General features: G+C 37.4%; 1 protein-coding gene across 2 annotated transcripts in view; it reads left to right on the top strand.

The window, feature by feature from the left end:
* CA13 (carbonic anhydrase 13) overlaps positions 1 to 11749 on the top strand; it is a 33787-nt gene extending 22038 nt beyond the window's left edge. For both annotated transcript variants that reach the window (XM_047727980.1, XM_047727979.1), the window contains one exon: positions 9521 to 11749. In XM_047727980.1, coding sequence (XP_047583936.1) covers positions 9521 to 9640 — 120 coding nt within the window. In that variant the 3' untranslated portion in view covers positions 9641 to 11749. The remainder of the gene's footprint in view (positions 1 to 9520) is intronic.
* Positions 11750 to 13905: the final 2156 nt, after the last annotated feature.

The raw sequence follows: 13905 nt of genomic DNA, 5'->3' as shown, positions 1-13905 counted from the left end.
ATTTTTCCTTGGCGTGTTGAACACATCCAACTTCTGTTGGCCTTATCTTTAGGATTAAAGCCAAATAATAATCTGGGACATATAGATCAAAACATTTTGTAAAAGTGTGGATTGAAGTTCAGAGCTTGACAGACATGGAAATTCCTGTGACTTTTTCCCTCATGAATAAGGTGCCTCATGTCATGAGAAAAAGGACCTGTCACTGATCCAGTGGCTTTACTAACAGAGTCAATTTTTCTTTCCTCCATGTGTTAAACTGTTCACTTTTACATTCCTTTCTTAAATTTGAACAGGGTAAGGGTAACAATTAATAAATTATATCATCAAGGTGGTAATAATAAGAGTTCATGTTTTTCCTCATATTTCAAGGATATTTTTATCTCTTAAAGCCAGTTGGAAATTAACTTTTTAAAATGCACTTGCCATTTAGAACAGAATATATCAAAATATATAATTTAGTTCCTTAAAATACTTAAAGCTCTTAATCAAAAATGACCCTCTGTAAGTTTAGGAATTATGCCTGCCTAGCTGTGGTTTCACTACTGTATCTAATTTGAGGCTCAGTTAATTAAAAATAATTATTAATGTGGTTTTTATAAGGTAGAGTATATAAAATAATAACTATACTTTAGAGCTTTAGTATGATTGATAATTCACTGAGATCTACTTAAATTCACTTATATCTACTCTAGCATGAATACTTTTAGACATTTTCATTTTTATACAAAATTTTTTTTAAGATTTTATTTATTTATTTGACAGAGAGAGATCACAAGTAGGCAGAGAGGCAGGCAGAGAGAGAGAGAAAGAGAGAGAGGGAAGCAGGCTCCCTGCTGAGTAGAGAGCCCGACGCAGGACTCGATCCTAGGACGCGGAGACCATGACCCGAGCCGAAGGCAGTGGCCCAACCCACTGAGCCACCCAGGTGCCCTAGACATTTTCATTTTTAAAAAATATTTTATTTATTTATTTGAGACAGAGAGAGAATGAAAGAGCACAGTAGGGGGCAGGGCAGAGACAAGAGGGAGAACCAGACTCCCTGCTGAGCAGGGACCTGGACATGGCCCATCTCAGAACCCCAAAATCATGACTTAAGTTGGAGGCAGACTCTTAACCATCTGAGACATCTAGGCAGGTGCCCCAGACATTTTCATTTTTAATCAGATGGAAATGATTATCTGAATAATAATCCAAATTATTTTAATATGATATTATGGTGATTTTAAGAGTTAAAGAATAAAGCAAAAGATATTTCAGAAGTCCAATCCCAGTCTAACCATGATAAAAACATCAGACAAAGCCCAGCTGAGGGAGGTTCTGCAAAATAGCTGGTCAGTACTCCTCAAAACTGTCGAGGTTATCAAAAGCAAGGTAAATCTGAGAAATTGTCGTCATCAAGAAATGCTCAAGGAAATATGATTACTGAATGCAATGTTCTTTCCTGGTGGGATCTGGAACAGGAAAAGACATTAAGTAAAAACAAAGGAAATCTTAATAAAAAATAGACTTCAGTTAGTGAGAATATATTAACACTGGTTCACCAATTGTGAATAATGTACCACGCTAATGTAAGAGATTCGTAATAGGGCACATGGAGTGTGGGGCTTATGAGAACTATTTGTACTGTCTTTGCAATAATCCTGTAAATCTAGAACTATTCTAAAATAATAAGGTTATTAAGAGAATCTAAAACATGAAAGGGTTGAGATGATTGTTCAGTGTTTATCTCTTTTAATAAAGTGAAATGAACGTGTCTTTCGAGTACACCACTTAATTAAGAATTACTTTCTGAAAGATAATTTCTAATCCCAATTTTGACTGCTCTTTATTTTTGAAGTCCCTGAAACACATTGTTTTGTGTATTTTCCAATTCTACCATATAATGTCACTAGCTATGAAGATTAAATTCTTTTTTTAGTTAGTTAGTGCCAATTTTTTTTCCTAGGTTTTTTTCTGCTGCTATTTCTTGCCCAATCACTGTTTGACCAGAAGGGCAAACACATGGTTTTCATTTTCTTTTATTTGATTCAAGCCCATTTTACTTCCCAGAGTCATTTATTGGAATGCTTAATTTAACTGCCAGATCAGTAAACAGATATGCTGTTTTCAGATAGTTTTGATAATAGATCTGTCATTCTCTTTGGAAGGCTAGCTGTTCTGCTAAGTTTCTTTGGGTTATCCTGAATTATCTAAATGGGCTCTCTGCTGAATTCAATGTGCGAAATACTTGGTTTTAATTCTATGCTCTTTTGAAAAAAAAATTCTCTTTGTCTTTTGTTATGAGATTGCCATAAAGTAAAATTCATGAGTTTAATGTGCAGTTGATGGTTTCTGTTATCGTATATTACCATGCAGCAACCACTAGATCAAGATATAAAATAGATCCCTCTGCCAAAGTATTACCTTATGCTTCTTTGCATTCCACCTCCTTCCTCACCCATGGCCCTGGGCAGTCTCTGAGATGCTGCCATGAGGATTCTGCCTTTTCTAGAATTTTATTTAAATGGAATCATACAGTATGTAGATTTTTGTGTTTGACTTCTTTTACTTAGCATAATGTTTTCAAGTTTCACTGACAATTTTTGTTACTGAGGAATATTCTATATTCCTAGAATATTCATATTCTATGATATACAACCTTACTTTAAATTTATTCATATTCTACGATATACCACCTTTTAAAAAAATCTATTTACCACTCAATGGATATTTGGGTTGCTTCCAGTTTGGGGCTATTCTGAATAACAGCTGTACATATTTGGAAGTTAGGGGTAATTGACTCGTACAATTTTGTGTGGACACATATTTTCATGTTCTGTGGCCACTTACACATTTAAGTATAAGGTACGGCCATATTGTCCTTGAATGTGGCTGTTCCATCATCCATTGTTATCAGCAATAACATTAGAAAGGGTATTTCTGCTTACTGTGGTTGCTCTTATCTTGCCCATCTGTATCCCTCAGAGATTTCTAAGTTCTTCCACATCCTTGTCAGCACTTGGTGTTGTCAGTCGTTTGAATTTTGGCCTTTCTAGTGGGTATATGTGATTTTTCAAATTTGCATTTATCTGGTGCCTAGTAACGTTCAGCTTTTTTTCAGGTGCTTGTTGGCTGTGCACATATCTTCTTTTGTGAAATATCTGTTAAAATCATTTTTTCCTTTTTAAACTGGGTGTTTGTGTTTTTATTATTGAATTGCAAAGATTCTGTATACAATAAGGATAATGCCCTTTTTAAAATACATGCTTTCTGGTGATTCACAGACCTGTACCCCTGGGGCTAGTAATACATTATATGTTTATAAAAAAAATTTAAAAATTATAAAAAAAAATACATGTTTTGCCGAACTTTTCTCCTAGTCTGTTAGTTGCCTTTTTTTTTTTTAAACTATGTCTTTTGAAGAGCAAACTTTCTTATTCTTGATGTAGTCCATTTTTATCAGTTTATCCATTATAGTTTGTGCTTTTGGTGTCCTGTTTTAAGAAATCTTTGCCTAACTATATGCCACAGATTTTTTTTTTTCATACTCTAAGTAATAGTTGTAGCTCTCACATTTCATGATGATTTGTAAGTTAACTTTTAGGTATGCTGTGCCCCATTTTCTCTTTCCTTTCCTTCTGATATTTCAATTACACATATATTTAACCTTTTAATATCATCTAAGAGATCCTCGAGATGCTATTTTATCAAAAAATTTTTTTTAAGATTTTATTTATTTATTTGACAGAGAGAGATCACAAGTAGACGGAGAGGCAGGCAGAGAGAGAGAGAGAGGGAAGCAGGCTCCCTGCTGAGCAGAGAGCCCGATGCGGGACTCGATCCCAGGACCCTGAGATCATGATCTGAGCTGAAGGCAGCGGCTTAACCCACTGAGCCACCCAGGCGCCCTAAGATGCTATTTTAAAAGATATTTTTTATTTAAATCCAATTTAATTAACATATAGTATATTATTAGTTTCAGAAGTAGAGGTCAGTGTTTCATCAGTTGCATGTAACCCAGTGCTCATCACACCACGTGCCTCCCTCTATGCCTATCACCCACTTACCCCCCCAGCAACCTCAGTTTGTTTCCCATAGGTAGGAGTCTCTTATGGTTTTTCTCCCACTCTCATTTCACCAAGACTAATTTTTAGATAGTTTTTTAAAATCTCTGTTCTTCACTATGGATAATTTCTATTGATCTATATTCAAGTTCATTTGTTCTTTCCTCTGTCATGTCAGTTTGACTGTTAAGTCTATCCAGGTAATTTTTTGTTTTAGAAATTCTCTATTTTAGTTCTAAATTTTCTATTTTCTTCCTTTTTATTATATTTATTTTTCTGCTGAGACTTCCCACTACTCTGCATTAAAGATGCTTTGTTTAATATACAAACCTCAGGAAGTTAAAGTAGTCATTTAAAAAAAAACCAAAACAACAGCAACCCTGTGGGTGCCTAAGTGGCTCAGTGGGTTAAGCGTCTGCCTGTCAGCTCAAGTCATGATCTCAGCATCTTGGAATCAAGTCCCGCATCAGGCTCCCTGCTCAGCGGGAGTCTGCTTCTCTCTCTCCCTCTGCCCTTCCCGCTGCTTGTGCTCTCTTGCTTTCACACGTGCTCTCTCTCTCACATAAATAAATAAAATCTTTAATTAAAAAAAAAAAAAACCAAAACCAAACAAAAAACCCTTGTAAGTTCCTAATTTGGTTCATCTTGGGTTGGACTGTTGATGTTTCTTTTTTTGAGAATGTGTTCCATTTTCTTGCTTCTTTGTTAAGTAATTTTTAATAGTATTCTAGGTGTGATGAACATGAAGTGGTAGAGATTCTGGATTTGGTTATTTTTTTCTGATGAATATTATTTACCTTGTGTGAGTAGGTAATTTTTTTTTTTTTTTTTTTTGGGCAGCACTTAAACTGCAGATTTTCTTTCTTGTGCAGCATCTCTGGTCTCAGTACAGCCGTGTGTGGTTCTTGGGTATAAAGTTTGAGGATCCTCTCCCTGCCTCTGCTGCAGCTTTGTGTACCTTGTAGACTCTACTCAGCTCAGGTGAAAAGCTGGGAGAGATAGGAACTCACTTGTAGAGCTCCCATCTGCCCTTCACGTGAGCACAAACTACCCACCTGAGTCCCTCTGCTTCTCTTTACTCTCTGGGACCTGTGACTTGTCGCTTTTTTGTATTTATGTCTGGGTTTTAGAGTTTTCTACAAGGAGGTTGTCTGTAGGATCTTAGTCCAACAGATCTGGAAGCAACACCTAATGTCCTTTTAAAATAGTAAAATGCCATATTATGTAATTAATGATAGTGATCTAGGAATGCTCTTCTTAACTTCTGCATCTTTAGACTAAATGGGAAATGGGGAAAGAATTCATTCACTTGAACATTAATTTTGACTTATATTTTTAAAAACTCTGTATAATTAGCTTTGAAATTAAAGTTCTAAATTATAGGAGAGTGCAAGTAAATTCTAGAATTATTTAATAATTGCTAACTCTTGCAAAGCATAATGCAAAAGATACAAAGAAGTGTTAAAAATGTCCCTTGTCCTCAAGTAGTTTATAATCTAATAGACAAGATAAAATAAATGGGTAAAAAACAGTAACACAGTAGCTGTGCTTGATATGTAAGAGAAATAAGGTGTAAAGGGAGTTCAACAGTGGGGAGACTATTTTATTTGAGAAATCAGGAAAAGACTTCTTGAAAGAGCTGATATCTGGGCTAGGAAAAGGGCGGTGACTGGTTGGAGGTAGTAAAGGAAAAGGAGCAGTTTCAAGAAAGGACACCATAACTAAAGGCAAGAAAAGGAGGTGCAGAAAATGTGGGCGCCTTTGTACCTAAGGTTCTCAGACTTCAGTGTATGCAACAGTCACCTGGGGAAGCTTGTCAAAAATGTGAATCCTTGGGCGTTATCAGAAATTCTCACATAGAACGTCTGGAGGTGAGGATCAGTAACCTGAAGTTTTAAGAATCTCCCCAAAGTCTCTTCATTCAGGTACTCTGGGACTACCCTTCGCAAAACTGGCTCCGAGTAGGCCCCGGGTGTGGTTGTAATCGGAAACAATCTAGTTAGTCGGCCCCGGTGGTTCCAGAAGCCAGGCTAACTAGTTTGTTTGAGAAGCCTTATTAGAGTTAGACATGTTACCTATTTTAGAGATTGATTTTGAAGTGTTTACACCTGAAAGGACATGATATTCAGGATTTGTTTCAAAGTAATCCAGTGTGGGCCTGAGGGGAGGCAGGAAGAGAGGGAGAGTGTGGATGCAGTGAAGGTGCTTGTGTGTTAATGACGGGTGAAGCTGGGTGCTGAGTGTGTGGTGGCTTATGCAGCTGCTCTTTCTAGCTTTATGTGTGTCTGAAAGTTTCCATAATAAAGTTAATGAAAAGAGATTAGGGGAAAATAGAAATAAAAAATAGAGATGCAGTATAGTGCTGTGGTTAGTGTAGGACTTATTTGCCGGATGGCTTCTTTACTGAAACTTCTTAGCTGTCCCTCAGGTGCTTCATCTTTAAAATGGGGATACGAGGTGTGTGTGAGGGGACTTGGTGCCATACCTGGCCCACCATGTTCTGTAAGGGAGATTTTACTTTTATTATCCAGCTTTGGGAGGGAGTGGAGAACTATTAGACTTTTAAGCTCTAGAGTGACATAAGCAAAGCGATTTACAAAACATTAGAAAAGGTATTTCTGCTTACTGGGGTTGCTCTATAAGGACGTTAAAATTTCAGTATTAGAGCCAAGAAAACCAGCAAAACAGATCACACCCTCCTCAGCCTTCAGGCTCATCTGGGGAGACTCCTGCCAGGACTCGTAAGAGATGATATCAGCCCTCGTGACAGAGTGGCAGATTTTTCTGTCTGCAAGAAGCCCAGGGGCCCAGAGAGTGGCGAGACTGGTAAGGGCCAGCCTGCGGTGTGCAGTTGGAGGTTAGTGCGGTGGTGGAGGACGCCAGAGCCGAGAGAAGCAGATCTGAGCAGGGACTGGCAGACGCAGCGCTACCTAGCCGGACTGAGTGATTGGGAGGGAGATCCAGAGCCAGAAAGGGAAGGAGTTTGGTGAGACATCAGGATAGGCTCGATGAATCTCACCAAAATGTACAGACAGGTCAGAGAAAGAACTAGAGAAATTCCAGTTAGGTTAAGGTGTTACAGAGATAGGGAGCCATGACCAACGTGCAGAGGACTCAAAGGAGGGTGGGAGAGGTGCCTGGGTGGCTCAGTTGGTTAAGCATCTGCCTTTGGCTCAGGTCACAGTCCTGGGGTCCTGGGGATCCCTGCCCCTTTCCCTGCTCCTTCTCTCTCTCTCTCCCCTGCCCCTACCCCTGCTCTTCCTTTCCCTTTCTCAAATAAATAAATAAAATCTTAAAGACAAAACAAAACAAAACAAAAAGACAACTTCTTCAGAGGAATGGGCAGCGTCACTGGGAGGCAAGCTGTGTTTGCTGAGGCCAGCAAGCTGGTGCCCTGATTCAGGCCTTGGGATTCCTGCACAGCCATCAGGAGAGGCCATTCTGGACAGACCTCATCCCCATGATCTGCAGAAGGCTGAGTGTTTTCCCTGTGGCTCTAGAGGTTAGATTTTATTTACCTCCACTGCTTGGCTCTCCCAGAGAATTATTCAAGTCTCATCTGGCTCTAGCTGTAATCCAGTCTAATGAAATATGAATAATAGTAGGTTGTAAATATTTGTCTTATCTTGCCCATCTATACCCCTCAAAGTATCACCTGTGGAAAGACATGGCTGCTTGTATATGATGCATGAACCTGTCTCTGTGGAGTGTGCTGACAGACCGTTGCCTGCTAGTTATGGAGGACCTCCATCACCTCTGCCTCCCCTCCTGGCTAGTACTGTACAAGAAATATTTTAGGCTTCAACTAAATGGTGATGATGGAAATGTAATAGATGTGTCCTAGTGTGAATTTTTTAAAAAGATTTATTTATTTACATGAGAGAGAGAGAGAGCACAAGCAGGGGAGGGGTAGAGGGAGAAGCAGACTCCCCAATGAGCAGGAGCCTGATGTGGGACTTGATCCCAGGACCCTGGGATCATGACCTGAGGTGAAGGCAGATGCTTAACCAACTGAGCCACCCAGGTATCCCTATCTTAGTGTGAATTTGCTTGATTCTGCAATTAAATGACTAGCACAGATTAGAGGATGGAAACTTTTTTTTTTAAGATTTTTTTTTTTTTTTTGGTCAGAGAGAGAGCAGAAGCAAGGGAAGAGGCAGGCAGAGGGAAAAGCTCCTTACTGAGCTGGGAGCCCAATGCAGGACTTTTATTCTCAATAATTTAATAATTTGTCTTTGCTTAAGCGAAATAGGAAAAGAAACACCAGAAACGTAGTTGAGTTAATTGGTAATACATTTTTGGTGAACATTTTCAGGAAAGTATAATTATTCAGCTAGTTTACCCAGTCTTCATTTTACTACTGTAGACTGGTGCTAAATCTTGATAAATAGTATTAACTCACCAAGGAATTGTTAAATGATTTATATAACATGCTTAGAGTAGAAAACTTCAGCAATTAAAAATAGTAGTGTAGATTTATGTTTATTGACATACAAAGATATATAGGATATCTATTAAGTAAAAAAATAAGGTTTCAAAAGAGCATGATAGTTGAGCCATTTTTATAATAAAAATTGTGTGTGCATTCACGTGTTTATATATAAAAACATCTGGAAGGGTATACTCCATAATGTTAACTGTGATTATATCTTGTGATGTGATTACTAGTAATTTCTATTTTCTTCTTGATGCTTTGTGTGTTGTATGGAGTTTGTAAGACAAGTCAGCATTTTTTTGTAATAAGAAAATTTAAGCCCTTTTGATGAGAAATATGCCTATATTGCTGGAATTGTATTTAAACATTATCAGAGGTTGATCAATCCAAGCGTTTACCATAGTTAGCTGTTCAAGGCTCAAGTATGGTGAAAGCAAAATCATTGCTTAAGGAAAACAGTACTTAAAAGCTCAATATTCTATAGGATGAACACCACAAGGTTGCCATGAAAATTGAGGTTCTATAGTACTATACTACTACTAGTACGTGTTTGGTGTGATTCCAATATTACCTATTGAGAACATATAATCCAATGCTTCACTTTATTGATGAGGTAACTGAAGACCATCACCCAAGGTCACCCAACTGGCCATGCCAGACCGAGGACTGGGACCTATCTTTGGAAGCCAGTACAGTGACCTTTCCACGGTCCCGTTTTGCCTTTGTAGGTGACATTCTCTGAATCCTAGACATGTCCTCTTTGAACCACATTCTGTTTCCTCATATTACTTCTGTCTTCAGATGGAAAGTGCTTATGTACTTAATTTTTTTGAACCCACAGGTATTTGTATAGTGGTGAGAACTTAGCAGAAGTGGTGTTTTCTTATATATATGACTCATAATTTAGAACAGTTTTACTGTAATATATTTTAGTTCCTGGTAGAGGAAAGGTTATATGTTTCATAACTTTCAGTGTAGGGCAGTTCACCAACCTTGGTGTGACCTTCTGTGCTGAAGCCAACACTGTTCTTTTCTTCAACAGCTGGCCACATTCCGCACTCTCCTCTGCACGGCAGAGGGCGAGGCAGCGGCTTTTTTGTTGAGCAATCACCGCCCACCACAGCCTCTGAAGGGCCGAAAAGTAAGAGCCTCTTTCCATTAAAAATTGTCACCAGCTGACCACCCCGAACAGGTCTGTGAAGAGAAGACAAAACACAAAAATCCCTCCTAACAGCTCTTTCCTAGAATTCTGATTAACGGGTACCATTTTGCTCTGAGCTTCAGCACCACAAGGAAGATCAGATCGCTGTAATCAAGCTAACTCAACTCATCCATCTCAGATTTGCACTCACGGGTATTCAAACAGTAAACATTGTTTGATGTGTGTTGAGATCCACAACATGCATCTACTTCAACCTGCGTGAAAACATGGCAGGCATTGCAAAACCTCCGAGTCCATTAAAAATGTTCCCTTGCCCTAGAGTTTGAATCAGCCATATCTCTCAGTAATGTTTGGTCAAAAAATTAAAATCTTCTCCAGAATGATAAGATTGTGATATCTTTTTCTACACGAGTGAGTCTGCTTAATGTCTTGGTATCATTCCAATTCATAAAAAGTTGATAATATTTCCTTTTAAAATGAATTTTTTTCTGATTACGTTGTTGATCCCCATTGCATGGTACCTTTAATTAGATGAACAATATGAGCATGGTGGGGGGTGGGATATAATCCTCACTGGGTCTACTCCATAGCTCAAAATTAACTCATCCAGTTTTGTTGGGAATCCCTCAGGATATCAGTGACTGTATGAACTTTAATGAATTGTGCCCTATATCACATTCATGCAGTAATGTTAATGATAAACCGGTTAATAATTGACTAGATGCATTGGTTTGAAACTAACAGATTGGAAGGTACCAGACAAGTGGAGAAGCCCAAGGGCCTGATGGATAGGCTGCTTACTTTTTCCCTGTGTTTTGTCAACAGAACAGGAATCAATCCTGTGTAGGTCACTGTTCTGCCAAGTGGTGGAAAATATTTACTTGGGTCTCATATAAACATACAATCCATCCATAAACCCTCCAACCCATTTCCATGGCAAAGCCCATCTTCCCTTTTATACACGTCCCTCAATCTCAAAAGTAATTTTGTAAGTTGGCTCTTGGTAATTCATTTTAACCTATAGTCCCTAGTGTATTTCTGTTTGTTTTTGGTGAAGGGGGTGGTGAATGTCCTTTTGCTCTCGCTGGTGAAAGTGGCATGACACAATTAACCACATATAAGACTTGAACATATGGTACACTTCTGTCATCTGAGAGAAGTTTAGCTGAGTTTCCTTGATTTTTGTTAATTTGTTTCAGACACTATTCCTCCTCTGGATGTAGATTTTGATCATTCAAATTATTTTGCCATAGTCTTCTTGATAGGATAACTGAGTATCAGTAAATTGTGTAATAATGCTGTACTCAGTTGCAGAAGATAAGCTCCTGAAATCTAATGCTGATACCTTGGTCGTTTTTGTTTTCTCTCACAGCATCTAGCTTAAGCCTAGCAGGAGATGGCCATCTAGTAATTATTTAATGAACTGAATGTTTTAAAATGTTTTTATTTGATATTTGATATCTTTGGCGATTATCTTTCTGCTTGTAATTAAACACACTATCAGTAAAATAAAGTAAATAAATTTATCTCTTAAAAATGCTTTTTTTAAATGCAAGTAAAATAAATTTATCTCTTAAAAATGCTTTCTTCTTAAAGGTATAATTATTAAATCTACTTGTGTAACCAGATGTTTTCATGGTTTTAAAAATACCAGTGTTGAATGGAAGGGTGTTTCTTTAGTTTGGGAAGGCATGTTGAACTATCCTGCTGGGAGAAAGAAGTCTGTTTCCTCAGAGAAAGTACATTGTTCTTTTGGAAGGGTTGTGTAATGAGGATTGTAATTACTTTGTGTGAGAGTTATTACTTTGTAATTTGTGGTTTCTGCTACAGTATTGCATCGGTCTGTGCTACAAATTGGACTTTAGTAGACTAGAAACGTCTACACAGCACTGATTCTCTTGAAGACTGTTTATCTATCTATCTCATAGGGGCGAAAGATCTAAGTGTATGCTGCAGTTGTTATCTCTTAAAAAGATTGAAGAGCATAAATACTAGTATAGATCTCTTTTGTTTCCCACACATATATTGGATTTATGTTCATTAAACATTTTGTATTTTAATTTAAGTTGGATTCAATCACGATAAAGAAAATGAGACAAACTTTGAACTGTATCAGGGACCCATATATACAAGACACAGAATGAGATTATATTTTTACACTTTTTTATGTAGAAAATAATCTCAAACTCACAGAAAAAATGCAAACACAGTACATTTATTTCTGAATTATTTGAGAGTAAGTCACCAACTGCTTTTGCTCTATCATCGCACAAACTTTAGTATATATTTTCTACAATTGAGGACATTTTCCTACATAACTACAATATAGCTAAAACAACCATAAGAAATAAAAGGCATCCACATCATCAAGGAAGAAGTTAAACTTTCACTATTTGCAGATGACACGATAGTCTATGTAGAAAACCCAAAAGACTCCACCAAAAAATTCCTAGAGCTAATACACAAATTCATTAAAGTCACAGGAAACAAGATCAATGTACAGAAATCCATTGCATTTTTATACACCAGTGATGAATGAGCAGAAAGAGAAATCAAGAAACTGATGCCATTTACAATCACACCAAGAACCATAAGATAGCTAGGAATAAGCTATTATTATTTGGCTATTATATTATTACTAGGAATAAGCTTAAAAGATCTATACTCCTAAAACTATAAAATACTTATGGAAGAAATTGAAAATGATGCAAAGAAATGGAAAAACATTCCATGCTAACAGATTGGAAGACCAAATATTGTTAAAACACCTATACTACCCAAAACAATCTACACATTTACTGAAATCCCACCAACATTCTTCACAGAACTAGAACAAATAACCCTAGCATCTGTATGGAACCATGAAAGACCTTGAATAGCCAAAGAAATCTTGAAAGAGAAAAACAAAGCTGAAGGCATCATGGTTGCAGACTTTAAATTGTATCATAAAGCTCTAGTGATCAAGACAGTATGGTACTTACACAAAAACAGATAAAAGGAACCGAATAGAAAACCCAGAAACAAACCCACAACTATGTGGTCAACTAATCTTTGACAAAGCAGGAAAAATATCCAATGGGAAAAGGACAGTCTCTTCAATAAATGCTGTTTGGAAAACTGGACAGCAATATGCAGAATGAAACTGGACCACATTTTTACATCATACTCCAAAATAAATTCAGAATGGATGAAAGACCTAAATGTGAGACAGGAAAGCATCAAAATCTTGGAGGAGAACATAGGCTTTGACCTGGGCTGTAACAACTTTGTACTAGACACATCTCCTGAGGCTAGGGAAACAAAAGCAAAAATGAACTGTTGACATAAATTCAAGGAAAACACTTCTGCACAACAAAGAAAACAATCAACAAAACTGAAAGACCACCTATGGAATGGGAGAAGATATCTGAAAATGATGTCTGATAAAGAGTTAGTATCCAAAATCTGTAAAGAATTTATCAAACTCAACACCCCCAAAACAAACAAGACAGTAAAGAAATAGGCAGAACACATGAATAGATGTTTTTCCAAAGCAGACATCCAGATGGCCAACAGACACATGAAAAAATGCACAGCATCACTCATCATCAGGGAAATACAAATCAAAACCACAATGAGATATCATTTCACACTAGTCAGAATGGCTGAAATTAACAACACAGGAAACAAGAGGTGTTAGCAAGGACATGGAGAAAGCAAAACTCTCTTACACTGTTGGTGGAAGTGCAAACTGGTGCAGCTACTCTGGAAAATGGTATGGAAGTTCCTTAAAAAGTTAAAAATAGAATTACCTTATGATACAGCAGTTGCACTGCTAAGTATTTATCCAAAGGATACAAAAATACTAATTCAAAAGGATATGTGCACCCTGATATTGATAGCATTATCAAAAATAGTCAATATGGAAAGAGCTCAAATGTCCACTGACTGATGAATGGTTAAAAAATAGGTGGTATATATACACAATGAACTATTACTCAGCCATCAAAAAGAATGAAATCTTGCCATTTGCTATAAAATGATGGAGCTAGAGAGTATTATGCTAAGGGAAATCAGTCAGAGAAAGAAAAATACCATATGATTTTACTCATGTGGAGTTTAAGAACAAAACAGATGAACATAAGGGGGAAAAAAAAGAGAGGCAAACCATAAAACAGATTCTTAACTATAGAGAACAAACTGAGGGTTGCTGCAAGGGAGGAAGGTAGGGGGTGTGTGTTAAATGGCTGGTGGGGATTAAGTGTGTTAAATGGTTGATGAGCACT

The sequence above is a fragment of the Lutra lutra genome, chromosome 4, assembly GCF_902655055.1.
Source record: "Lutra lutra chromosome 4, mLutLut1.2, whole genome shotgun sequence".
In the NCBI taxonomy this organism is placed as follows: Eukaryota; Metazoa; Chordata; class Mammalia; order Carnivora; family Mustelidae; genus Lutra; species Lutra lutra.
The sequence above is the reverse complement of the archived record's forward strand: the minus strand, read 5'-3'. Positions and strand labels throughout refer to the sequence as shown.